The sequence below is a fragment of the Anser anser genome (genome assembly GCF_964211835.1).
Source record: "Anser anser genome assembly, chromosome: 1".
NCBI classification, from domain to species: Eukaryota; Metazoa; Chordata; class Aves; order Anseriformes; family Anatidae; genus Anser; species Anser anser.
The window spans coordinates 147,957,634-147,985,516 of NC_139720.1; the positions used below are offsets into that span (position 1 = coordinate 147,957,634).

A 27,883-nucleotide genomic window follows, 5' to 3' on the forward strand; every position below is an offset into this window, starting at 1 on the left:
TTAAGCAATTAAGGAAAGCCAGTCTGTTTTTTTCCTGGATCTCAATGCACGTGTTCTATAATTAGCATCATTCCTAAAGAAATGATCCTGGTGCCAGAGTGAAACCCTTCACTTCAGTGGTTGCAAAGTTGCAGCTCTGACAAGGGCTAGTGAATGGGTTCGAGGCTAGCGAGAAGCAGGAGGCAGAGCTGCTGAGAAGCCCTGTCTGGTATCAGCCATGCTTTGGGCACAGGTCTGCTTCCCTGGGATGGGTGAACTTGGAACCCAGAGCTTTTCCCTGCTGTGTTTGTTTGGCTGGCAGACTCACGGGTCAAGGGCTTGCAGTATAGTCTTTGCCTTAAAATGATGAAGGGCTTGTGGTCACAGCCACCTCAGCTCATGCTCCATTGACTGGCCCATTGCTTCGTAAAAGACAGCGGTGCCTGCACAGACCTAGAGCCCTCTCCTGAGAGGTGGAAAGAACTGATTCACATCCCAGCAGGTAGAGGAGGTATCCGCTGGAGCCAAGTTCCCCGTAAGCTGAATGCAGGCTTTAATATTTCACATACAGTTTCCAGCGCAGTTGAGCTGAAATAACCGCATGTTGCCACAAACACGAAGGCTTTGCTCTGCACTGCCTTCCCATGCCTTTTTTTCTGTACTCTCCCCATCTGAAAGCAGTCCTATGCATATTGGTGAGAGGACATCAAAGCTGCATTTTTATCTAATTAAAATATACCAAACATTTTTTGCCAGCTCTACTATTTTTTTTCCCCCTACAGTGAGTCTGTAGGATAAGTGAATACTTAACCATCTTAATGGAGTTTTTGTACTTCGGCTGCTTACATGCAAGTATAATATTTCACAAATAATTGTTTTTGTTTTTTTGGTTTTGGCAGGGGGAGTAGATATCAGCGTGCCTAACTTACCTCTGTTGAGAAAGTTCACAGTGTTTGGAAGTTAACACATGAAAAGGAGATAATATGCAATTTACAAGTTAAACAAATGCTTAATTCTTTGTTGCGTGTTCTGTTTAGTGGTGTTGGAAAGCTAGAACGTCTCTGAATTTTTCTCTGGGTTTTGATTCTAGCCTTATTTCTAATAGCCAAAGACCTTATTCCTAATTTGGGCTGTGTTAGGAGCAGTCGAGTGTGTATGCAAGAGGGTAAAGTCCATGGGAGGCAAAGGGGCAGTACAACTGCCAGCCACATATAAGAGGAAGAGATAAATGGAAAACTAAGAATAGCTTTGCCCATTTCCAGAAAGGAACCTTTCATCTGATAAGGCCCCTGTAGCTCTCTGCAGTGCCTCAGCAGGTGGTTTCTCCTACCCTTGGTTTGCAAGTCCAGCTTCCCAGAAATCACAATATTCTGTGGGAGTACCAAAGGGGGGCCACACCAGGATGCACAGACCTGTAAATGAGATGTCAGATTGGGCGCTACCACACTTCTGATGTGGCGGTTTTTTTTGGTAAAAATTGGCCGTAGTTTTCCATCTGAATGTTCTCTTTCAGACCCACGATGCTCATGGCAAGCCATCTCTGTGCTGTAGAGCTTGTGGCCCTGCATTGCCTCTCATCCCTATGTAGTGTCCCTGGTACCAAAGGCATAATTGCTATTTATTTTGTGCTTTTTCAGTTCACAGCTGTTCTTTCCTAGCAAAGAAGACACAGAATCACAGAATTGTAGGGGTTGGAAGGGACCTCAAGAGATCATCAGGTCCAACCCCCCCACCAAAGCAGGTTCCTTAGAGCAGGCTGCCCAGGGAGGCGTCCAGATGGGCCTTGAATATCTCCAGAGAAGGAGACTCCACAACCTCCCTGAACACTCTGTGTCCTCTTCTTAAAACTCAGAGCCTCTGTTACCCAAGTCCTAATCTGTAAAACAAGAGTGTACTAACCAAGGCTACTTCCTCCACTTCTGCATCTTATTTCTTATAACGTAGAACAGGGATGGCAAGGCTTATCTTCCATCCAAGTGGTCAAAAACTGCATTAAAGTCCCTTGAGAAGTACAGTGGTATTCTTACTCATGTCAGATACCCAGACTGTGATTAACTGCTTATCATTCTGGGAGATAGCAGAGTGCATCCTCTACGCTGCTGGCCTTGTCCATCTGAACAGCAATCGGTACTGCATTCTGAAAAAGATAAAACAAAGATCTTTCCCAAGGTATCCTTTATCAAAATTGCAGTCAAGCCAACTGAAGTTAAGTCAAAGCTTTCTGTATATCTACGTGTTTATATTTACATTTGTATTTCTACCTCTAAAGTTTAGTAATTTGTGAATCCTTAGGGCAGCATGAGTAGCAACTCAGGGCCACAATGTGAGGCAGTTTCCATAGACCCCTTAAAGGAAGACCCTGAGCCTACGCAGAGACCTATATTTGGGCAAAACATGTTCAGAAGGCTGCCAGATTGCAAAGCCTTTTCTTACAGTGCATGGCAGAAGTACAGGAAAAACTGCAGTAACAGAATGAAGCAGATAATTTCCCAAGTATCAGGTTTGGAAGGATGGTATTAATATAACTAAGTTCGTACTAAGTGTGATTTCTTCATATGTGAGCTTTCCTAGATTTACAGGATGCCATTTAAATATATCTTTCCAAATAGTTTCCTTTCAGAGTCCAAATGTGGGCTGCACCTAAGCTCTGTCCTAGGAAAAAGTCATTCTTTGCCAGGCAGAAAGAGATGTGGGACTGAAGCTAGCATCTTGCTGAGTGCTCATCAGGGTGCAGTGAATTGGCTAAACAAATTGGTATATGTGGAACAGAGCAAGAAGGTTGTTGATGAAATATTGCCATTGGAGATGTGCATTAGAAATGTGAGAGGTCTACTGTATTTTACTGGGTTTCTTGCCACCTAAGCCATCGTTCTTGTGTTTCCTGAGTTCAGAAACCTCTTTTATCCCAGGCTTTCAGTTTCTTGACCAGTCCCTGAAAGGGAGACTGACTCGAGCGTATCAGAAAAGTGGAGGGAAATGTATTAATTTGCAAGTTATTAAATAAATAAACACCCTTGTGAAGCCATCTGTTTTTCTGGGTGTAGAGTTACTTACACGGGGTAGGGCTAAGTATTTCCTGGCTTGCTTTGTGCTGAGCTGCAGAAACGATGTTTTTGCACTTCGCTTTGTGGGCATGCTCTCGCGGTTTCATTGAACAAAGCCCCTGCAAAATCCCTGGCTTATGAAATATTTCCTCTCCATTGGGTCCCAGACAAGAGATGGCATCTGCAGAGCCAGAAAAGGAAGCTCTTGCCTTATAGAGAGAGCTCCCGGGGTGACACAATGGCTGATATAAAGTGTCGGGGGAGCTGAGCCGAAGGCAAAGGAACAAAGGAAGATCCAGATTCAGTGGCTGCTTCAGGAAAAAGGGAAGCAAAAAGTGTCTCGGGGATGGATAAATTTAAGGCTGCGCTTGTACTGGCAGGGGTAGGGGATGCTCTTGGTTACCGAAATTTCTCCCGACAAGACAATGCTTTAGGTGCAAAAATCCAGCAGGAGCTGAAGGAAATCGGAGGGCTTGAGAACCTGGTGCTCTCTCCAGACAAATGGCCAGTAAGTGACAACACTCTCATGCACATGGCTACAGCAGAGGCTGTCATCACAGGTAGGTAAGACGGGACTCACAGCTGCAGTCTGGCAAGGAGCAAAGCTGTAGAGCTGCTGCTTTCCTTAAAACAAGCCTGAGTGCTGTGGAAGTCGGGAGAAAATGTGTCAGAAATGCTGCTGATGTGAATGATAATGCGTATTAGCTCATCTCCTCCATGAGCATAAACTTGTGGCCACCACACAAACAGGAATTTTGATTTCTTAAATGTGGATGGGCTCTCCCTGGACTTTGTCTAGGTTTATGAAGTTGGTTAAAGCTTAAAGACTTAAAATACTGCATGTCCGGCATAATAGCAAAAATATTAAATAGTTTGTGTGTACACTGCATATGTCAGGGAACGGAATAGCCACCAGAAATAAACCTGTCTGAAATTCTTCTATAAAAGATCTCCTAGAAGATATAATCTTATAAATTCTTCTATAACAGATTAGAGCTTTTCCAAGTGCACTTTGAATGTCCGTGTGCTCTCTGCTCCAGGCTGGAGTGGAGTCCCCTCAGTATCTCATCCAGGCTAAAATCTTGAGAGCTATCTCCTCTTTGCTGCCCTGCAGGCACAGGGTTGTGCCTGCAAAGCCAGAAAAGGAGCAAGCTGCTTTGTAGGGAGAGCTCTGTATCTTTAGTCCAAAAACATATTCTAAAATAAGATGTTTATAATAAAGTATATCAGAACAGAGAAAATTATTAATATATGTCTTCTAAAATCACAACAGTTTGAGAGAGAACATTTGTTTTTTCTTGAGGAAGTAGCAGTCTTTTGTAAGATGTCACGATATTTGTATCAACACCGTACCCACTGAGCTAAAACTGAGACCATCACGATTGTCATCAAAACTACATCAGAAGACAGCAGCTATTTTTTTATCTCCTCAAAATGAATCAACTTTTTTAATCTCTAGAAATATTCGTGACTTCTCCTAACACAAGCAGCACTGGATAGCTAGCAAAAGTAATGCAATGTAGCTAAGTATTGCTGAAGTCAATGAGATTTCACTTGTGCCTCTGTTTCGCTGCTTTATCTCTGCCTGCTTCTAGTGTGCTCTAAATTTAGCGTGCAGAGATCAGTTGAAGAGTGTGTCGGGCACTTCGTGCTTGGCTATTAGCTAGCCAATGGTTTAAGGGGTAGCTAATACACTAAAGATAAGGGCAAGATGTCAGCCTATGAAGGAAAAAAGATGACTAACATATTTCTGAATATAGGCTATGATTAAATCCGTATCATATGTTTCTTGCTTATTGAACTCTCCAAAACCATAACTTACGGGTAGTCAAGTCAGTCGGGCTATCTGTACAGTAATAAATCTTAAACACAACAGGAGCGCTGCCCTTCTTTAAAGAGAAAAATAAGGTCTCGCTATAATTCATATCAGCTGTGCTGATCCTGTGCTCTCGTTTCTTTGTTCTGATCAGACAGGCTTTAAAAAAGACGCTGGTGTGGGCTGGTGATAAAGCAACAAGAAGGAGAGGGAAATTTTAGTGAGAAACCTTCATTTCAGAGCAATGCTCATGAGTGTGGGAAATCAAGTCCTTTCCTTTGCTTCCCAAAAGGGAGGCAGGACCCACCCACAAGAGCCCCAAAGCCAACAGAGTGATGCCCACGAAGGTAAAGGTGGCTCCGTGAGGCTGAAGCCAGCTGGCACTGGCCCCAAATCCACCCTGTGCACAGACGGAAAGTTTGATCTGAGAGCGAAGGACAGATGAAATATTTACCTGCGGGAGTCATTTGTCCCGTGAGGGAGGAACAAAACCATCACCACCAAAGGCAGGGGACCTACCCCCACCACAAGGAAAGCCTTTTCCTCTCTGATTAAACACAGATTTTAAGAAATGAGCACTCATGTCTAAAGAAGCCTGCCCCATTTGGCTGACGGCTGAGGCACCAGCTTGGCCCCACATGAGGGACCCGTGGTGGGCTCTGGCAGCTGGCATTGCTGGACCAAGGGACCTTGATTTTGGGGACAGCACTTCTGTGGGTGCTGCCGAGCGGTAAATCCTGCTCTTGGCTCATATCCGGATAAACTGACACCTGATTCCTAAATCTGGAAAGAGTCGGCAGCTTGAAACTATCCTGTTCCTCCAGGGCTGTAAGTAGGATGGCCACTGTAATCCATAGGGCATTTTTCTTGTGAAAGGAGGGGAATCTGGGTTTTACCCTGTGTCTTTTCTCCTCATCTCTCTGCATAGATGACACTTTAGAGTGGCTCTGGCTATGGGTCTCCAAACATAGTCTTAAATTAAACCTCTTCTGTGGATTTCAGGAAATCACCAATCTTTGACAAAACGCTAGAAGGTATTTTTAGAACTTCCCTTACCACGTCATTTGATCCGTAGGCAACCCAAGTGTTAGGAGGGGTTTCTTCGAGTACGCTGGAAACATATAGATGGTCAAATCGTGACAGCCTCCTCAGCTCCTGCTGCGTACAAAGCTGTAGGAGAAGTCAGTGGAGGCTTTTCCTCAGTAAGAACCAGGGGCAGGACTCTTCAGGCCCAACACCTGAAAAGCCCAACACATGAAATGTCCCAACAAATGGGATCACTGATTTGCTTCTGTGTTTTTTTATGCATATCTCATTAAAATATTTTGTGGCAATTTAAAAAATGTGGGGGGGAGCTTTGTTTTTAATGTGGATTCACGCCTGCAAATGAGCGCAGAGGTGTGGGCAGAGCCACCAAGGCAGCACGTCCCTGGGGGTGAGACACCTCGGTGAGCACCGCACACCCCAAGGCAAGGTACAACCCCTGAGAAGCTCCTGTCAAGGAGCAGAACACCCCTATCTTTTCAATTAAAGGAATTAAAAATGAAAAGGAAAGCAGGAAAATGTAAAAACGGAGAGACAAGAATATTTTCTCTCCAGCCTGCTCTCACGGATGGAAGAGTGTTTATAACATGGCACCAGAAATGTGACCCGATATACTGGAAGTGGGGAGTAGGAACATTTATTAAAACCATAACTAGCTTTTTGCGGTTGTTTTCAGCACTCTCTCTCTCTTTTGTCTTTGTATGACAACCTTTTATTCCCGTTCTGCCCAGACTACTGGTGTCTGGAAGACCTGTACCGCGAGTTGGTGAAACGCTACGTGGACGCTGTTGACAAGCTCTCGGGGAGGCGGCCAGACCCCGCTACCATCGAAGGCTGCAGGGAACTGAAACCAGACAACTACCTTCTCGCTTGGCACACACCGTTCAACGAAAAGGGTACGGTACCGCTTCCCATTCAGAGATGCTGGCTTGTACAGCGCACGCTCTCAAGATTTGGGGCTATGGGGAAATTGTTTCCTTTCTCTCCCCGGCATCAAAGGCTGCTACCCCTGAAACATTTCCATGTTCGCCTGGGGATGGCAAGAGGTCTGCCAGGAATTCCTGCTCTAGGGCACTATGTCCTCTCGTAAACGAGCCCTTCCCTGTTTAACATCTATTTAAAGAGACTCTATTCTTGGCTCACTGCCTTGGGGTCCAGGTCTATGGCCTTGAGTTTAATGGTTATTTTAAGAAATATTTTCTGCCTTTTTTTTTCATTTAAATGTTTGTAGTTGTGGGTCTTTCCAGTCATATGTTACTTTTCTCCAGGAGGATGCAATGCTAACCCCTAATAGTCCTAGCACTGTCTCCCTCCCCATGACCCTTCCTTTCTTTTTGTGATTATTTCATTTTATGATAAATGGAATTTCTACTTCAAGCTAGATAACATGCATGCAGCTGCACCTAAGCAGTGCAATTAATCATGAAAGACTGCCACACAACGATGGCATCTCACATAATATAGACGTTGCACCGTGTCAGCGTGGTGTGGTATCACTGTGGTATGTAGCGTCACCACCCAATGGCATTGCACGTTGATGCAACGCCGTGACAAAAACACGGTGGCACCACGCCATGGCTATTTCTGGGTTTCTGCAGTCAGTTTTCTTTGATACAAAAAGCATCACCCACTCAGCCCCCGCCCCTACAACAGCTGCTGGGAGGGGAAGGATCCTCTCCACGTGTACCCTGCCCACCCCATCATTCGCCGGGCAGATCTGAGAAAGGGCCCCGTTGGCAGTCGTCATGTGTTTTCTGACTGACCGTGAGTAAAATTCAGTCAAAATAATCATAGGAGCTGCTGCTGGCCCTGAGCAGCTCTCAGCACTGTCAGGAGTGGAGCACGGCTGCTCCCCAGCCTGTTGCAGTGCTGGAGCCACATCTCCTCTTTTAGCCTTCCTCCTCCCCAGCCTTTTATAGCTGAAGATTTGTTCTTGGGATACTCTGGGCTAGAAGTGCGTGAAATAAATACCTTCAGACCTGGCAGCTAAAATGCACTATCTACATCTGGTCCAAAAAATGCCATCCTGAACATCTTACGTAGCTTTTTTTTTTCTCTCTGAGAACAAAAGTACCGGTCACCTGGGTTGGAGATGCTCAGCCTACCATGGGGCCTGACACTGCTATGGACACAACTTTTAAAATGACTTTCCACAAACTTCCTCTTGAGGAAAAAAAAAAAATCATGTTCAATATCTAACAGTGAGGTGGTATTTTGGACGGGCTGGAACCCACAAGCTGCTTTATTACGATCATTCTAGCCATCTCACTTCTAGCAAATATTCACGTGCCAGCCTTCATGGAACAGTGAAACTGTACCTTAAGTAATTTCAAATTGCTTATACGAAGCTCCTCTGCTCAAATTTATGTGGGTATAGCCAGCACATTGAGCTCCTAAGCTAAATTGCCCTGTGTGTCTCTTTGCCACCTGCTCTCAGATTCATTAACACAATCATGCAGCGGTACCCAAACTATGTTAAAGGCTGATGGGGTTCCTGTGACTACCAGAAAAATTGTCCAAGGCTGTCCAACACCTTCCATTTTAAGAGCTCATATCCAAATTATGTCATTGATAAGCTCTAGGCTGGAAGGAGTGTTTGCTTCTTATTGTTAGTATTTGTTTAAATTTTTGATACAGATGAGTCTGCTCTTTCTGAGAGGTGGTCAAAATGCTTTGTTTCATTACTAAAAACTTGAATTGTTCAGAAGAGAATCTCTGGTGGTTGAGAGCAAAACCAGAAATCTGAATAAGGCCAGAAATGTGCCTTTGGAGCCACTGCAAAAGTCAATTTAAAAGCCAGCTCGACTCTACCTGTATCAAATGTATTTCAGGCTGAGCATGCAGCATCCAAGCATGACTTTATGTGCAGCTACTGAAGCCAGCTGCTCTAGTGGTGCTTATGAACAGTGTCTTTTGATGATGGTATGCAATGGTGGTAAGCGCAAGTTAAATGCGGGATGGTGGGGAGCAAAAATGAAGAGAAGGATAAGCTGTAGAGGGACAGGAAGTAAAAGGAGTCAGGCTCTAAGTTTTCATGCAGAACAGCCTGTAGTCACAAAAGAGGCATCCTCTTCAGAGCTCAGTAGCCATTAAGCTGATTTGCATTATTATATAGAGTTGGAAAAAAAAAAAAAAGGAATTCCGTAATAATAAAAAATAATGTAGTGCATGAATGAAGATGATATAGCGTTTTCATAGAAACATAACACAGCTTTTGTAGAGAGAAGTCACACCTCAGAAATTTGTGAGAAAGTTCATGAAATAGCCAAGGAACTGGAGAACAAAGGAGACACTGTAAAGACAGTCTGTTTGAATTTCCAAAAGACATTCGACAAGATCCCTCACCAAAGTGACCAAGTCACCAAGTGACAAGGCAATAAGTTGCTAAGAATGATGGAAAGGCTCTCATAAGCATAGATAACTGGTTAAAAGACAGTAAACAAAGAGCAGGAGATTGCAGTCTGTCTTCTCCCGAGAGAAAGAGGCAGCTGTGTTGGCCCCGTGCTGTTCAACATGTCCACAAACTATCTGAAAAAAACAAGTACATAGTTGGTCAGCAAAGTCTGCTGTCAAAAATAATAAAGTGCAGAGCTGTAGAAGATCCTCACAGCGACGAATAACTGTGATGCAATAGCAGAACTAAATGCAGTGTAGGTAAATGAAAAGTCATATGTATGGGAAAAAAATATCCTAATTTTATATACACAGTTGCAGTTGCTGAGCTAACTGTTACCATTCAGCAAAGGGATCGTGGAGCTATAATAGTTCTATAAGAACATCACTTCAGTGCTCAATAAGAGCCGAAAAATTAATATACTATTAGAAATGACTAGGAAGGGAACAGAGAACAAAGCACTAAACACACTGGCACCACTATATAGCTCCTGTTTCTTGATTACTATATGTAATCTGGTCCCTCCCTCCCTACAAAGGGATGTAAGAGAACTAGAAAGGACATGAGGAAGGATGACTGGGTTAGTCAAAAACAGCTTCCAAAGACACTAATGTCTGAAGTAGATCTGCAAAATCATAGACAGGTTGGAGAATGTTAATACAGGTAGAGAAAACTCACGTCTCCTCCAGTACAGGAACTAGGTACCTCAGATGAAAACAAGTCATGAGTTCAAAGCAAGTAAAAGGACTTCATGCAGCACCTAATTAAGCTGCACAACTCTTTTCTATGGGAACATGCAGATGATACAGTTCCGGTGGGTTCAAAAAACAGCTGCGCAAATTCACCCAAGGAAAATCCTTCCAGGGTTACCAAGCAGAAAGATGAAGAAACAGCTGCCTGCTGGATCACGAAAGGAAATTGTCAACACTATAGTTAGTACAAAGGGGCAGTGTCATTATACTTTCCTTTTACTCCTTCTTAAATATCCTCTCCATTGGCCACTGTCAGAGTTAGGTTGACCTTTGGTCTGACTGCAGAGAACAGTCCTTATGTTCTCACAGGTATATCTCACCCCTGGTAGGCACTAATCTTGCTGTCCCTTGCTTCATTGATTCACATGGTATCGATACACTGGACTTAATAGCTACTAATCACAGGAAACCCTTCCTAGGCTTAATGTTATTCCAAGTGATGGATTTTTTTTTGTTGACAAGTTTGCTTGTTTAATTCTGCAAAATGTTTCAATACAGCTTTCTAACAGAGAGGAACACAACGAAGTTGCAAAGGCAACCACCTTCAGACCCCCAGTCTGTAGTGCATCCTTCTCTTTGAATACACTGCAATTTTCTTTAATTTGTAGCTCTAGTGTAGCACAACGCCTGTACCTTTTAGATAACCAGCATGGATTATGTCCCTTGGAGGAACTGGAACTGAGTAGTGGATAAGACACCTTTCAAACAAGAATCATAGAATTATAGAATATCTTGTGTCGAAAGGGACCCACAAGGATCATCAAACCCAACTCCTGGCTCCACACAGGACCACCCAAAAATCAGACCCTATGTCTGAGAGTGTCGTCCAAACACTTCTTGAACTCTGGCAGACTCAGGGCCTTGACCACTGCCCTGGGCAGCCTGTCCCAGTGCCCGACCACCCTCTGGGTGCAGAACCTTTCCCTCACACCCAGCCTGACCCTCCCCTGTCCCAGCTCCATGCCGTTCCCTCGGGTCCTGTCGCTGTCCCCAGAGAGCAGAGCTCAGCGCCTGCCCCTCCGCTCCCCTCGTGAGGGAGCTGCAGGCCGCCATGAGGCCTCCCCTCAGCCTGCTCTGCTCTGCGCTGAACAAACCAAGGGACCTCAGCCCCTCCTCATACATCTTCCCCTCTAGACCCTTCACCATCTTAGTTGTCATCCTTTGGACACTCTTGAATGGTTTTATGTCTTTCTTATACTGTGGTGCCCAGTACTACACCCAGTACTTGAGGTGAGGCCTCCCAGCACAGAGCAGAGCAGGCTAATCACCTCCTTTGACCAGCTAGCAGTGCCGTGCCTGATGCACCCATGGGTACGGTTTGCCCTTTTAGCTGCCAGGGCACACTGCAGGCTCATGTTCAGCTTGCCATTGACCAGAACCCTCAGATCCCTTTTTGTGGGTCTGCTCTCCAGCCTCTTGTTCCACTGTTTGTAAATATACCCAGGGTTGCCTTGCCCAGGTGCAGAATTCAGCACTTGCTCTTGTTAAATGTCATACCATTAGTGGTTGTCCAGTCCTCTAATTTGTCAAGATCTCTCTGCAATGCCTCTTCACCCTCAAGGGAAAGAATGCCGTTTGCAGCACAGGTGTCCACCAGGAGCAATGGCCAGCAATGGTGTGCTGGAGAGGATCTCTCACTATAATCATGATGGCTCAGAAGGGATGAGGAAGAAAGGTCTGAGACTGCAGAGAATAAAATAGTATTTGGGAAACTCCTTTCATGTAATATTTATTTGATATTTGACCGTTTTAGACTGTTAAGGTTAAAGAGGTGGCAGAGTTACTGCACTCAAAAATTTTCACATTGAACTCTCAGGAGGATAGGAAGAAATGTCTTCATCTAACCTTGTTAGATCACTTAACCAGGGTGTCCACTCAGGATAGGTCCTCTCTGGGAAGAAAACAAGCCCTCTCTAGAGAGTAAGTAAGACTCTAGTTAGTGTGTATTTCATTTGGAGATGCCAATGGGCGGCTTGTGTTAACGTTTCAGTTTGTATCAGGCAAGTACTTTTGCATCAGATCTTTCCGCAACCCCCGCTATCGCACTTTGATCATGCTCATGATCTTGGAGCACCCGAGATGGAGTCCCTTGGGATGAAACTAAAGGGAGCACAGTGCTCTAGAAGAGCCCCTGGAGCTCCACAGCCACAGCAAGCAGAGCCTGGGGAGCAGCCGAGGGCTCCTCTGGAGGTAGGTGTCCAAAGCACTGACCCTAGCTCCTTGGCATCTGCTGCTTCACTCTGACCTGTGAATTCCTCCTCCTCTGCCATTATACTGGCTAACAGAGGCAACCTTTCTCCCTGCTGCCTGTCTGGGAAAGACAGGAAGAGTGTGCTCCTAATGTAAGTTCCACAGATGCTAAAATTAGGTGGTATAAATATTCCCCCTTATCTTGCAGGGGCCAAGCAGAGAAACACTGATTGCTCTCAGCTCTACCCAAGGTCACTGGGAAGTGTGACTGAGCAAAGGCAGTGCTGAAAAAATCCTAAGTACTTTGAAAAATCGTACCCTATCCATCTCAGAATGAGTCCCTGCAATGAGTATATGCTTTTTTTGGGCATTGGCTTACCAGCTGTGAAGGGGAGATAATCACCTCACTTGTGCCTAGGGAAGATAAGCTCATTAAAACTTCTGTGGGATCCTGATATTACTGTGATGAGTACTGCAGAGAAACTTGTTAGTAAATTTAACTCTCCATTCAATGAGGAGTTTAAAATACGAACACCTGGAATCATGCACTCTGTGCTGAGGATTTAAAGAAATACTGAATTATCTACTCAATAAATAATGTCTGTACTGCATGAGACAGAAATTTCCAACAAGTGCAGGCTGTACCATGATGAGTGTGCGCAAAAGCACAGACTTCAGGTTGAACAGGAAACCTCAGTTCTGCCTTCTAACTTTGGAGGATTTGTCTTTGGACTCTTTAATTTCTTTTTCTGACACATTATTTTTGTAATTAATAGAAAATTTTTTGAACTACCTGTGGGGCTCTCTAGGATGAAACATGCAACAAAACTGTAAGATCAGCTGTGATACCCATAGAAAGGGTTTTAGTAATGTGCTTTCAAAAGGAAGACTACTAAAATAAGGGCATAGTAAAAGTGTACCTGTTTTACAGACTGCTGCTTCCAGTCCTGGCATGTGGAACGAGAAAAAAAGAGGTGTCAGTTGAGGATGAGTAAAGATGACATGAGAGTGTGAATAAAAAACGTACTGGTAACAGGCTAGCATGCTGCTCTTTGGTACCTGCTATGCTCTTCATAGAACCTGAGAATACTGGAATATACTGGTAAAATACATTGTAATGTAGTAGTATTGGAATAAATTTGTAATATCAGAATGGTTGTGTGTAGGCAAAATTCCTTGCATGAAACTTTCAAAACATGTAACTTGCTTTGCATGCTGTTTTCCCGCTTCTTAGGGAGCTCCCACACAAGTGCTGAAATAATAAAATGTACTTGCTTCAGATTTTATCAACATATTTATGTATCATCCATCTTCTTTTAAATGCTTACCATTGTTGTTTTACTATAGGCTCTGGATTTGGAGCATCTACAAAAGCCATGTGCTTAGGGATGAGATACTGGAAACCAGAAAGGCTTGAGTCACTTATTGAAGTGAGCATTGAGTGTGGACGAATGACTCATAACCACCCTACAGGTAATGTCGACGGGCATATCATTTCTGTGAAGCTTTTCTCTTCCATGAGTACTAACACAGCTCCTGTAAATCCACTTGTAGCTTTTGCTTTGCAGGCTCCAAGGCTTTCATATGAATTTGCTTGGATAGTATATGTATGTATATACCACTTGTACAATCATTGAATCATAGAATATCCCGAGTTGGAAGGGACTCCTTGAGTCCAACTCCAAGTCCTACATACAAGCTTATGTATGTGATTGTATATTATACAAACAGCAACCACAGCATAGGAGTATTCCTTCCTAAAATGCCAGTAACTAAACACAACCTGTCTCATCCAAAGCATATTCATGTCACTCGCTCTGATCAAATTTTAGGATTCATGTACAACCATATGACTCACTGTTATCATGCGAGTTTATGGTTCAGGGGATAATAATATTTTTCTGTTGAAAGGTCTTGTCACATCCAATCACCGCAGGTAAAGGTAGAAAGCCAAAAAATTCTAACTCCACACATTTTAGGACACAATATGATTTATTATCTAAACAAAACAAAAGTAATTACATTTAATGTTGCTCTGAATATTCAAGTCTGTCATTCTGATAGTTTTATGCTATGTAAGCATGTATTCATTCTGTCTGCTTTAGACAGCATTAAATAAAACCATAATGAAGGGTGACATGTTCAACATGCTCACTGCTCTGAAGTAGTCAGAACATCCAGCAGGATGGCACAAAATTAGAGGAAAAGAATTTAGAGCAAAGCAGAAAATACCGTTTAACCAATATACAAAATCCACAGTGTGTTAGCAGCAGCAAGCCTGCTTGTAGTTCTGGGTATCCCACCTCATAAAGAACTTATTAGAGCCAGGAAGTGGCATCAAGGAGTATCAAAGTCATCAAATGCCTTCCATAAGAGGATAAATTAAGTCCAGAAAGACTTTTCTGCTTGGAAAGGAGACAAGTGGCACAGCGGGGTACAGTGAGGAGAGTGGTGGAAGGGGCATGAGGGACATCACTAACATCCTGAGAGGTACCAGGGAAAGTTTACCTGTGAGTCTCATAAGCCAGAGACTGGGAAAACCCAACTGAAATGTTAGTCAGGACTGATACAGGATTGGCTTGTCCTGATGTCCCCTCCTAGCCCTTGGCTTCATCCTTGATACCCTTTTCTGCCACCCTCGCACTGAATATGACACTCTTAAGGATCTTTGTGGCAATTGGGTTAGATGCTGTCTGTCCAAGAGAGGCCCTTTTTGCTGTCTCTGCCTCTATTTTTTTTTTAATAATTCTGAAAGCATCTATTAGACATGCCTTTGGCTTGACCTAGAATTGCAAGTCTTATGGCAGAAAGAAGTAGTAATTGTCTCCTCTTGAGCTATAACCTCCTAAAATAATTTGGGTTTACCTTCAGCAAAACACATCAAGTTCATGCTTATCTCTATGCATGAGAGAATGTTTTTTGAACCGTGCATCTAGAGAAGTACACATGACAATATTCTCCTCACCTGGGGCTTATTTCAATGATAGAGTTGTTTTCTTAGCCTTCTTTTGCATGTTGCTCTAGGTTGGTTTTGTTGCATTTGACAAAATGCCAGGATCACAAGAAACATGAGAAACATGCTTCTCTGTTTCTGACATGATTGAAGAGTTGATTGCCCATTAATAAAAAGTTAATTTTAAATATATTTGTATCTGAAGAGGAAGGCCTAGCTAGGCATGCAGACAACATGTATTACTTAGACAACTGCTTCTTCAAGACAAGTACAGACCAAAGAAAGTGGATCCAACTAGATGGAACAGATTTGTCCCCCTAGAGTAAAATGCACCAGAAAGTAGTTATATCCAACAACCACAGCCACTAAGCTGGATGAATCCATAAGCAAGGTGAATCATTTTGTGAATGCATAAGCAAGGTGAATCATAAGCAACTGAATCATTTTGTGCAAGTCAGTTATTCCATGTGACCTCAATTAGAAGTCTTTCAGTATCACATTAGTGGATTATGTTTATTTTTGACCCCTACCTCAGTTTCTGTCATGTTACACCAGTGAGAACAGAAGCACTCTTCTATACAAAATAAGTTGTAAACCACTGGACACCATGTATTAGCCAAGAATCTTAACATGCCAAGAGCCAGACAGTAAACAGACAGGGGTAGGTTACGTGTGTTTGTTAATCTACCCAACAGTCATGAGGCATCTTACTAATGATTTTACTAGGGACATGACAAGGATGGCACAACCTCAGTTCACATGGTGGTAATCATATTTATCTATTAATTCCAGGCTTTCTAGGGTCCCTATGTACAGCTCTCTTTGTGGCTTATGCAATACAAGGGAAGCCTCTGGTGCAGTGGGGAAGAGAGATGATGAAGGTCGTGCCAATGGCCGAGGAATACTGCAAGAAGACCATTCGCCACATGGCAGGTAATGTCTGAACCAAGAGTTATTTTCTCAAAAACATGTTCAGCTAGAAAGACTAAAGAAACATCGCTGCTAACTCTCCCCATTTTTGCCATTTTCCCCCAGCTCATGACTCCACAGGTTGTCCTCCTGCATCGTCTGGTTAGACTGTAAGCTCTTTGCAGGTGGTGTCTTCTCATACCATCTGTTAGGTGTCTGAAATATTGGTGGCAAAAATACAAAGAGAAATGATAATGCCATACTGCACAGTTTGATCTTTAATAAATCTTCAAAGATTGCTATGGGGTGGTGGGGAAGGAAGAACTGTTAGTTAGCAGGTTATTAAGCAAACTGACTGCTGAGATATGAATTATTCACTCCTTCCATCAGTTAGCACGGGCCAATATCTTCCATAAAAAAAATCCACTACTTTCCTCATTTTGCCAGGAAAAGTTCACCTGTAGATGCCTCTTGACAAAGAGTTAGCTTTTTACCACAGATGCAGATTTGACTTGTTGATATTCTGAACAAATATTTAAGATACAACCTGTTGTATCCTTTTTTAAAACAACTGAGTGGACAACAACTGTTCAACTTGATATTGCTACTTCACTAATGGGTGCGATCTTCAGTACAAAGGTGTTTTAGTTCCCTCTTGCCTGGGAGTGATGCATTTGTAACAGTGAGACCTGCTGTGGACAGATGAGAATAGTTACATTAAAACATTGAGGAAAATTTTCCTGTTAATCTCAAGGGATGACTGTTGAGAAAGACTGAATTCTGTGGAAATCTATAATCAAAAGCACCCAGAAATGAAGATTTACATGGGAAGGAAAGCTGCTGCTTTAAAACCTGAAAGAAGCAGGGAACCTTCCTGAAAGAAAGTGCATTTTCAACCACGTCTCATTGCACACTAAGATTTTTTTTAGATGAGACCTATGAGGAGCAGGTGCAGGATTAGTGTGAGTGAGCTCCTCTTTGAACGACTTTACAGCAGGTCCCTGTCACTCCACCATAGCAGGACCCCTCTGCATGGAGGTATGTGTGTTGGACTCCTGAGGCACGCCGTCTGGGTAGTGCCTGTATTGTTGAGCTTTGTCCTATTTTGGTAGCAAGAGAAGTCTTCTGCATTAAACTTAAGCTCCTTGGCTGGTGAGATGCACTGAAAAGAAGTCCTGCCAAACAGAGTCCTCCTGATTAGGAAACTCTTTCTTGGCTTCTTTATCCCCCTTGGATAACAAACACCATGTTCAGTCACAGAGGGCTTGATTCAGCACCCCTCCCTGCTATTCAGTTGCATTTACTTGCCAGATATCCCATGGATCTCAATGTGACTGTAGTCTCAGGCTGGATGAGGCTGGGTGGGGCAGAGCCTCAGTAGGTCTGATGGCTAGGGTTTCATACCATGTCACAGGTCGTCCACACAACCAACATCTCCTGCATATGCTTTTCCCCTTTGTTACTGAGCCTGCGCATTGCAACAATCACACACCCCTGGTTATCAAGGTGCTATATAGAGAATAGTCATTTCTGAGGTGTTCACATTTTATGGTCATGTGGAAAAGAGGAAAGTGGAAAATGCCTGCTTTAAAATACAAAGCAACCTGTCGCATCATCTGCATTTTCAAAAGCAGTTTTGGAACTAACCGATGGGGTGTTTTTTGGTAGTTTTCTTCAACCAATAAATTTTTTCTTCACTGGACAGTGAAGACCCCAGTCACTGTGGGGTTCCACAAGGCTCCACTTTAGGGCCAGTTCTCTTTAATGTTTTCATAAGTGACTTGGATGCAGGACTTAAAGGTTTGAGGATGACACCAAACTGGGAGGAATCCCTCAGGGGTAGGGGGGCATTGCAGAGAGATCTTGTCGAATTAGAGGGCTGGACAATCACCAATGGTATGATATTAACATGAGCGAGTGCTGGATTCTGCACCTGGGACAGGGAAACCCTGGGTATATGTACCTATTAGGGGACGAGAGGCTGGAGAACAGCCCCACGAAAAGTGATCTGGGGGTTCTGGTCAATGGCAAGTTGAACATGAGCCTGCAGTGTGCCCTGGCAGCTAAAAGGGCAAACCGTACCCATGGGTGCATCAGGCACGGCACTGCTAGCTGGTCAAAGGAGGTGATTAGCCTGCTCTGCTCTGTGCTGGGAGGCCTCACCTCAAGTACTGGGTGTAGCACTGGGCACCACAGTATAAGAAAGACATAAAACCATTCAAGAGTGTCCAAAGGATGACAACTAAGATGGTGAAGGGTCTAGAGGGGAAGATGTATGAGGAGCAGCTGAGGTCCCTTGGTTTGTTCAGCCCCGAGCAGAGCAGGCTGAGGGGAGGCCTCATGGCGGCCTGCAGCTCCCTCACGAGGGGAGTGGAGGGGCAGGCGCTGAGCTCTGCTCTCTGGGGACAGCGACAGGACCCGAGGGAACGGCACGGAGCTGGGACAGGGGAGGGTCAGGCTGGGTGTGAGGGAAAGGTTCTGCACCCAGAGGGTGGTCGGGCACTGGGACAGGCTGCCCAGGGCAGTGGTCAAGGCCCTGAGTCTGCCGGAGTTCAAGAAGTGTTTGAACAACACTCTCAGACATAGGGTCTGATTTTTGGGTGGTCCTGTGTGGAGCCAGGAGTTGGACTCGATGGTTCTTGTGGGTCCCTTCCAACTCAGGATATTCTATGATACTGTGATTTTTTATTTTTCCTCTTAAAATGCTCTCTATGGTCTGATGGCTGTTAGTGCATTTTCACTCTGTTTTTCTAAACACCCCCTTCTTTAGAGTTCTGAGAACTAGCTTCCCAGTCATCAGGGCCACATAGCTGGAGATTAGTCTCAGTGTGGGGCTGGGGAGGCACAATTTTGTGAAGGTATCAGGTCACGCAAGTCAGCCTGGATGAGTTTACTTGGCAATGAACTGCTTTAAAGATCTTAATCAGCAAAGAAGGACACCTTTATGGCCTGTTAGGAAAAGAAGCAAAACCACAGAATCACAGCGTGGTTTGGGCTGGAAAGACCTTAAAGATCACCCAGTTCCAACCTCCCTGCCATGGGCAGGGACACCTCCCTCCAGACCAGGTTGCCTAAAGCCCCATCCAACCTGGCCTTGAACACCTCCAGGGACGGGGCAGCCACAGCTTCTCTGGGAAACCTGTCCCAGTGTCTCGCCATCCTCACAGTAAAGAATTTCTTCCTAATATCTAACTTAAATCAGTTTAAATTCAGTGTAAAACCATTACCCTTGTCCTATCACTGAATGCTCTTGTAAAAGATCTCTCTCCATCTTTCTTATAGGCCCCCTTAAAGTCCTGAAATGCTGCAGTAAGGTCTCCCTGGAGCCTTCTCTTCTTCAGACTAAACAACCCCAGATCTCTCAGTCTTTCTTCATTGGTTACATTCTTCAGAAAAATAGTTTGGTTGTGTGCACATTCCTCAGTCACTTGCAGCACAGAACTGAGTGACCAGAAAGGACAGAACCAGGGAAGAAGCAGCAACATTTAATTATATTTTAAACTGTACACAAGTAGTCCCATACTGATTCACTGCTTTGCCTTGGCATACTTAGAGGTCTTGTCCATCTCACTGATTTCTAATTCCTGACCCCCATCTGCTTTCCAGACAGGGTTTCATTCAGGCATAAATTCTGCAGAGGTGTGTGTATGTGTTCAGTGTGACTTCTGCAACTTTTCAAGCCTTTATAAAGGGTTGAGCATTGTTTTAAAAACAAGCTGAATTTAATAAGATTATTCGCATGCACAAAGTTAAACATTATTAGAGATGCTCTTCTCAAAGTGACATAAAAAAGGAGAAAGACCTGTGGTTACTAAAAAAAGGCTTATTTGTATGGGCACAAATAGTAGATGTATGTGTTATTTATCCCTTTTACTATGTTCAATAAGTATTACAATATACAAAAAATGGAAATTTTGGTCGTTCTATCAGCCCTTTCCTGAAAGATCACAGTAATGAACAGAAATATTAGAGAAATTGCATGAATAAAAACTGATAACTGAGGTAGGAGGTAATTTGTATTTAGGACATGTAAGCATTTTTAGATAATCTTTAGGCATAGTAAAGGAATTTTAAAAATGGCATAGATTTGATTTTTTCTCTCTGTTTTTTGTTGACTCTTGTCTTTTTTCTTAGAGTGTTCCTCAGTAAGTTCTCCAAATCTTATCTTGATGTATCTTAATGTAATTTTAATATATCATAAAAATAGCACAAGATTCTGAAAATACTTTCTTCTCTTTCACATCTTCTTTTTCCAGTTAGATGTCCCACTTCATATTAAAATGCATACTTAGTATATATGCCTGTTTAATGTATGTTACTGGAAAATAACCAGTTTTCCGTATGAGTCAATGTGATCATTTTCTTTAAAAGCTATTTAAGTAGAACTGAAAATGCTGCTGAGATGAAATACTGCATGATTAATTTCTTTTGCATTCAGAATATCAGGAACACTGGTTTTACTTTGAAGCCAAGTGGCAGTTTTATTTGGAGGAGAGAGAAATCAATGAGGAAAACCAGAACAAACCTGTCTTTCCGGACAACTATGATGCAGAGGAGAGAGAAAAGGTAACTGCAACTTCAGAAAATGCCCAGAAAGGCTCTGAACTAAGAGAGGTATTTTCAAAGGGACACACCAATATTTTACAACTTTTTGCAGTGCCAGAGCAGAGAGAAAGTCTTTGTGTTTTCTTTTTTCCTAAATTTTCAAGGAAGAATAAAAAACTCCCATCCTTGGTGCAGGTTAAATGTTGTTGTTAAAAAGCAGCTGCAATCAGTCCTGAGGTGCTAAAGGTTCCTGCAGTGGGAGAGGAAGTCCTAATGTCAAATGTGGTGATACTCAGCACAAGTACAAAACTTGTAAATAAACTCCCATCAGCCAGGGCTGTTTGAGGCTGGAAAAGGCAAACATCCAGCTGGAGGCTCTCATGAGAGCCTAGCAAAGCTGTGGCCCAAGTCCCAAAGAAATCTCTTAGGAGCTGGGTGTAGCTATGGTCTTTTGAACAGAAGACAGCCCTCCTAAGCAGTTATTTGCAAACACAGGCAGTGTCCCAACTAGTTTTAGGTGTCTCAAGAGATTGTGTTTCACCACATCTCATGGGATACTATTTTATAGCATGTGTGATCTTTCTTTTGACTTATGACTTCTGGTTAAAACTTCTTAACTCAGGAGAAATAATGCCGTTCTTCACTGGTGTTTACAGCTTTCTGATAACATGCTGGCACCTCTCAAGTTTCTTCACTTAGCAGCTAAGCAAAAAGTATGTGGTTCTTGTCACCTTTTCCCATAAATCAATCCCCCTTTCCAGACTATTAAAGCACAGCTCTATTCTGAGAAGCCACTTTGTATATTTTTAGGTGTTCATCTATGCAGAGAAAGGTGCCAATGGAAGATAGATTGACACTGGATAATAAAAAAATGCTTTAAATACAAAGACTAGATTAAATCTCCTTCCAGCTTTATTTTATCAGTTCTGTGCCATGAATTTGTTACTAGTTTTTTGTTTCTTCCAGTTCTACTGGAGCCTTAGAAGAGCGTAATGAGATTAAACTGAATAGAATCTCCCCACAGTCGTATTCAAGAGAGAACTGATTTTATTCCTAATGCAGAAACAAAATTTATCTTTGTATTACCTATCCCAACTATCTTGATCTGCTAAACTATTTATTTTCATGCACAAGAAAGGAAAATGTTGCTTGAACTCCACTGCCATGCAAAGACCACAGCCTGGCAGAAGTCTCTCATTTTGCTTACAAATTGAGCATGTTTATAGCCATGGAAAGAATAATCACAGAGAAGGCAACCATCCTGCCTATCTGTTTCACAGGACTGTTTGCCTTTGCACTCCCTCCAAACCATTTTGTGTCTGATTGCCTTTCTGCAGGCAATTAATAAACCACAAATATGTGTCACCCCTTCTCACCAGCAGGTTGTTTTGGGCAGGTTCCTGCTAAACCAGCGGCGCATTTCTGTAGCTGCACACAGCAGCTGCAGGAGCTGTGAAAGTTAAGCTCTCAAACGTGGCTGATCTGAGTATATTGCAAAGGCAATTTCCCTCTATAAAAAAGAAATGCACTTCAAACGTTAAGCAGCAAAGGTTGCATTCTGTATAAAAAGGTATACAGCTTAAATTTGGAGGTAACTGGAAATGTGGGGGAAGAAAAACAGATTACCCCTTCTTTAATGTATAAACACAAGGTGGGCAAGCAGCTCATAGTAGGATAAATCATTTTTCAGCAATATATGTTTTGTACATGTTAGATATAGAGTAAATAGGCAGAAATTGCACTGCACTCAGGTTCAGCCTTGCTTCTGCAAACACACCCTTGCCCTGCTCACTTTCCCAATGCTGGACACATTGCATGACAAACAAAATGTGAGAGGAACTTTGTCCCCTTAAGATGAAGTTGTTTAAACCAGCACCACAAAAGGTGCTCAGAAAGGGATAGAAAATGGTAGAAAAGGGAGTGCTAGCCAGCTGCAGGTCATCCGCTCGAGGGTGAGGAAGGCAGAGGCAGCTGTAATTGCTGACTGCAGGGGTTTGCAGCGAGGAGGGGATGTGTGCATTGCCTCTAGGGCTGGGCAGCAGAAGGGAGCGGATAGTCACACCCGCATCCATCCACCCTGTGGTCTTCACTTGCCCTTGCCAAGGGAAGCCGGGCTGTTGCCAATCACAGTGCAAGGCTGCACTTTTGAAAAGTTTGAGAAATGCTGCCTTGGTGCAGATCGATCCCCGGGAGCACTCTTCCTCAAATAAAGAATTTCCAGCAAAGTGAGGTAACATCAGATGTGTGCAGAACATCAGCGATCGTGAGGGCTAAATGGAGCGAAACTTGAGACGCCGGCGTGCTCACCCAGAATAGCACTTCCACGGTTTGTGCTTGCCTTTGGTAGTGTTGCACCTGCGTCAGTGCTGCTCCACCAGAGTAAAACTGCAGAAATAAGGCTTTAAATTTTGCTTGTGTTAGAGGACAGAATAAATAAATACCCTCTTTAGTTTGCAAAGAAAAAAAAAAGGCAACAGACTGAAGGTAATCCAACTCCGCCCTGCTTGATGTAAATGCAGATAAACCACAACAAAGTATATACTGGTTGAGGTTGAAGTGAGTAGATATAAGCACAAATCTTCATATACATCGCAGAAACCACAGGCCAGCTAAGCAGCTGCAACTAACTTACCGTAACGCAACTTAAACTCCAGGAATGAAAGCTGCCAATTTCCTTTAAATGAAGTTATTTTTAATGATAAATTTGTCAGAGTCTTGAGTTCGTTGGGGATTTTGGGCAGGTAGAAGTGAGTTCTGGAGGTACTTCCTCTAGAGGAAATCCAGCTGTCTTTTGCAAACCTTGCTGTGTTTTGGTTTGGTTTGGTTTGGTTTGGTTTGGTTTGGTTGTTTTTTCCCTCTTTCTTCTCCTGGGAAAGAAGCGTTTCTTATATTTGCAAGGTTGTTCAATGGAAGGGGAAAGAATGAGCTTGGCAAGAAAAAGTCAGAGAAAGTGACCTGAGTTAACACAGCCTGAAACTGAGTCCCTAAAGAAATTACCGAATCAAACCTTTTTCTATGCCCACATAAAACTTGGCTAATTAAACTTTTGCAAACATGTGACAAGGGAAGCTGAGAACATTTCCCAGAGGCAGAAAGAAGAACGATAATGTAAGTCCTTTCCAACCCTAATTTTTGAAAGAATAGGGACTTCTAGGGTGTGAAATTAGAATCTTTCTTGATCCTTTTTGGCATTCTTGGCTTGCTTATATCAAGCCAAGTGCTTGACCTGCCAAGTTTCTTCATGTCCTTACTAGTGGAGCACCTCTACTGTGGGCATGGTGGCCTCTGTCTCCCAGAGAGATGTGCTGCTTCCAGAAGAGACCAACCAGCAGAGAGAGAGGGAGTGCAGCAGAGCCTGCTCTCAGCAAGCTAAATATGCAGGAAGTTGTTTTGCACTCAGTCATCAGCAGAAAGCTCAGGCACCCATATGCTGTTTGCACCCATACAAAATGTCAGCAATTGGCAGCAGGACACTTGCCCCGGTTGAGGTACCCGTCAATCTTCTCGATGTGAAACAGTCCCAGAGCAGAAAAGATCAAAGCTCAAGAGTACCAAATACCTCCTTGTGACTCCCATGGCACAGGGACAGGGTAGGCAAATGAGATATAGGGTGGTAAGCTGTGGCACGTATCCCCCTGTCTGTTGTCCCACGCTGATGACTCTATCTTTCCTTCAGACGTACCGGAGGTGGAGCTCCGAAGGCCGGGGCGGGAGACGGGGCCACGACGCCCCCATGATCGCCTACGACGCCCTGCTGGGGTGCGGCGGGGACTGGACGGAGCTCTGCAACCGCTCCATGTTCCACGGAGGTGAGGGCGCGGCCGCGGCTCCCATCCCCTGCTCCTTCCTGCCACAGGGTCCTCACAGGAGGTGGGAGTGAGACCTGCCTGTGAATGGCCGCTGTTGACCAACCTGCCATGTCACCGGTTATTTCTGTGTCTCCTGGTTTTACACCATCACAGAGTCACAGCATGGCTGAGGTGGGCAGGGACCTCTGGAGATCACCTGCTCCAGCCCCTGCTCCAGCAGGGACGCCCAGAGCAGGCTGCCCAGGACCACATCCAGGAGGCTTTTGAAGATCTCCCAGAAGGGAGACTCCACAACCTCTGTGGGCCATCAATCACATTCTTTTAGCAGCAGCTGCTGTGCAAGCTATTTATGGTCCTTGTCAAATGTTACTTCATCTGAGTCCCACGGTTTTGCCAGAGGTGCATGAGAAGTAAGTCCAATATAACTTAGGGTTGGCATCTTTCTACACCAAAATACTAGCACCTTTGGCAAAGCCACCTTTTAACTGTATATAGTGAAGGCAAGTAAGGCAGAAAAATAAACCAGTGCCCAATCAAGTTCCTGCCAGATAAATCTTAGAGGCACACAATAAGTTGTTTCTATTCTTTTGCAAGAGATAACTCCCTCACTGGCACCCACACACCCTGGGCCAGGGCAGCTGTGGGAGATGATCCCAGCACCAAAAACACCTGCGCCATGGTGGTGGGAGGTGGTGGCCCCTCACTGCAGAGTCTGGCCAACAAGAACCTACAAGGACCACAATGAGCATTGTTGCTACTTATCATGGGGTTAGATGTTTTAAATCACATGCAATGTCATGCTGTGGTGTTAGGGTGGGTGACACAGTCTCCAAATCAGGATATTTTCCATGTAGCAGGGACTCCTGCAGTTACTGTTCCCTCCTGTGTTCCTGCCAATAGTTAGCTGCTTGCAAGAGCTGTTGGGTTGCAGTGGGTTTTCCCCAAGCCAAATTAGTAATGAGTCTGTGCTGTCAGCAATGACCTTGTCCACTCTACTGGCCATGTCCCTGCCTCTGCCTCTGGCCACTCAGTCTCTCATTTGACCAGACATGTCCTTCCCTTTCCTAATGCTGGAAAGGTGATTGAGATTATGTTAGACAAAGAGTGAGCCAGAGCTCATCTGTCACGCATCTCCCTGTTGCTTATCCTCCACTAGTGTTAGCCCTCAATCACATTTTCCAAAACCAATCAACAGGTTCACAAACCACGTGTGTGAGCACATGGCAGACAGACGTGCATGACTTTCGCATCAGAGTGACCGTCTGTCCCTTGTTCCTCCAGGAAACCAGGCCAAAACCAAACTGTCTTGTCCTGCTTCTTCCCCACTCCCCACCTCAGTGCACACACACACACACACTGCATGGAAAAGAGACGACATAGAGCAAATATAATAGAAATCTGTGTAATCAAACGTCACAGAAAAAGTAAACAGAGTGATCAATCCGATGCTGTCTCTTCCACTACAAGATCTACAGAGTATCAAATACGAAGAACAGGTGAAATCTTTGAAACAGACCAAAGGAGATGCTCCTTTCAAACAGTGAGAAAGGATGTTGTAAATGCTAAAAGTTCACCTGCATTCAAAAAGTGATCAAGCACTTGACAGACCCATGGGAAAAGGTTTGATGAAGGCCAGGAGATAGGCCACTCTAGCTCAGGAGCACACACCGCAGAGGCATTGCTGTACGCTGGTCTTGGTGTTACTCTCTTCCCTAGACACGGGACAAGACATGGGGTCACGCAAACCTTTGGGGCTGACCCAGCATGGCCATTATGTCCTTTCCACGCTCCATCAGTGGCTTCATACTTCCTCCCCTGTGCAGTGCGGGCTGTGGTTTTGTACTTAAAGGCGACCCTAAGAGAACTTTGCATCTGTGCTTGAACCCGCAGGAGAAAGCGCAGCGACTGGATCTATCGCGGGCTGCCTGTACGGGCTGGTGTACGGCCTGAGCAAGGTTCCCAAGGGCTTGTACCAGGACCTTGAGCAAAGGGAGAGGCTAGAGTACTTGGGCGAGAACCTTTACCGACTGTCCACGCAGGAAAAGTAAAGCAGTTTCTGCCATTTTCTCTTTCTATAAAGACTATATCAGACCCTGTAGATAATTGACTGACTTTAACGATGAAGGAACTAGCTGAGAGTCAGTCTGAAAGGCTGTATGTAGACTGTGTGCAAGTGAAGATAGCTGAATAATTCAAGAGCAACTAGGTTTTTATGGTGTTCTTCTTTTTTTACAGATGTAGGGATTTCTGAGTATAATGATTGCTACTTAAACCCGTGAGATAACCTCAAATGGAAAAAAATAAATAAAACCTCTTTTGATTGATTTCAGTCTAACTTGCTATAATACCACATTCTAAACAGCTGTGACCAGTAATTACACATACAAAATTAATTTGCAGAACTAATGCTTTCCTGCAAAACTAATGGCAGTGCCCACTTATGGGGATATTCTCTGTATATTTGACAATCCTTTCACCACTGCTGTTCTGCCTTGTTCTCAAATCTAATGTGTCTGTGACACTTGTAAACCTAATATCTCACGGATTATCCTTTAATGAACCGCTGATCCCTGCATCAGCACTGTGGTGCAAGGTATTGTTACATTACAAGCTTCCAGAAAAGGAAAAGCCAACACTAAAAATACCCCCAAGGCTCAGCAAAGCATCAGCGTGTCCAAACTTCCTGATTTACACTTTTGTTGTTCTTCAGTCTTCAGAACAAACTTTTTTAAAAATACAACTGGCTGAAATATTTGTAAATAAATCAGTGCTTACACTATTTCCTAAGCATCATTATTTATTTTTAGACTGAACAGATTATATGTTGCTGTATCAGTATCATAATTTTTGGCTGAGGTCTTCAAGCAGTTGTAATAGGTCAACAGTACAGCTGTGATACATTTCACAAGTCTGAGAAACAGAAACCCTGGAAAGAAAACAGTTACAACTGCTTTTTCTTTTCTTTTCTTTTCTTTTCTTTTCTTTTCTTTTCTTTTCTTTTCTTTTCTTTTCTTTTCTTTTCTTTTCTTTTCTTTTCTTTTCTTTTCTTTTCTTTTCTTTCCTTTCCTTTCCTTTCCTTTCCTTTCCTTTCCTTTCCTTTCCTTTCCTTTCCTTTCCTTTCCTTTCCTTTCCTTTCCTTTCCTTTCCTTTCCTTTCCTTTCCTTTCCTTTCCTTTCCTTTCCTTTCCTTTCCTTTCCTTTCCTTTCCTTTCCTTTCCTTTCCTTTCCTTTCCTTTCCTTTCCTTTCCTTTCCTTTCCTTTCCTTTCCTTTCCTTTCCTTTCCTTTCCTTTCCTTTCCTTTCCTTTCCTTTCCTTTCCTTTCCTTTCCTTTCCTTTCCTTTCCTCTCCTTTCCTCTCCTCTCCTCTCCTCTCCTCTCCTCTCCTCTCCTCTCCTCTCCTCTCCTCTCCTCTCCTCTCCTCTCCTCTCCTCTCCTCTCCTCTCCTCTCCT

At 43.7% G+C, this 27,883-nt stretch overlaps 1 protein-coding gene across 1 annotated transcript; it reads left to right on the forward strand.

The window, feature by feature from the left end:
- The first annotated feature begins 3,193 nt into the window (after window positions 1-3,193).
- ADPRHL1 (ADP-ribosylhydrolase like 1) lies at window positions 3,194-27,214 on the forward strand. The gene is made up of 7 exons (XM_083834724.1): window positions 3,194-3,583; window positions 6,615-6,779; window positions 13,567-13,692; window positions 15,965-16,105; window positions 20,520-20,647; window positions 24,303-24,435; window positions 26,326-27,214. The coding sequence occupies exons 1-7, from the start codon at window positions 3,370-3,372 to the stop codon at window positions 26,481-26,483; spliced, it is 1,065 nt and encodes a 354-aa protein (XP_083690850.1). The 5' UTR covers window positions 3,194-3,369; the 3' UTR covers window positions 26,484-27,214.
- Window positions 27,215-27,883: the final 669 nt, after the last annotated feature.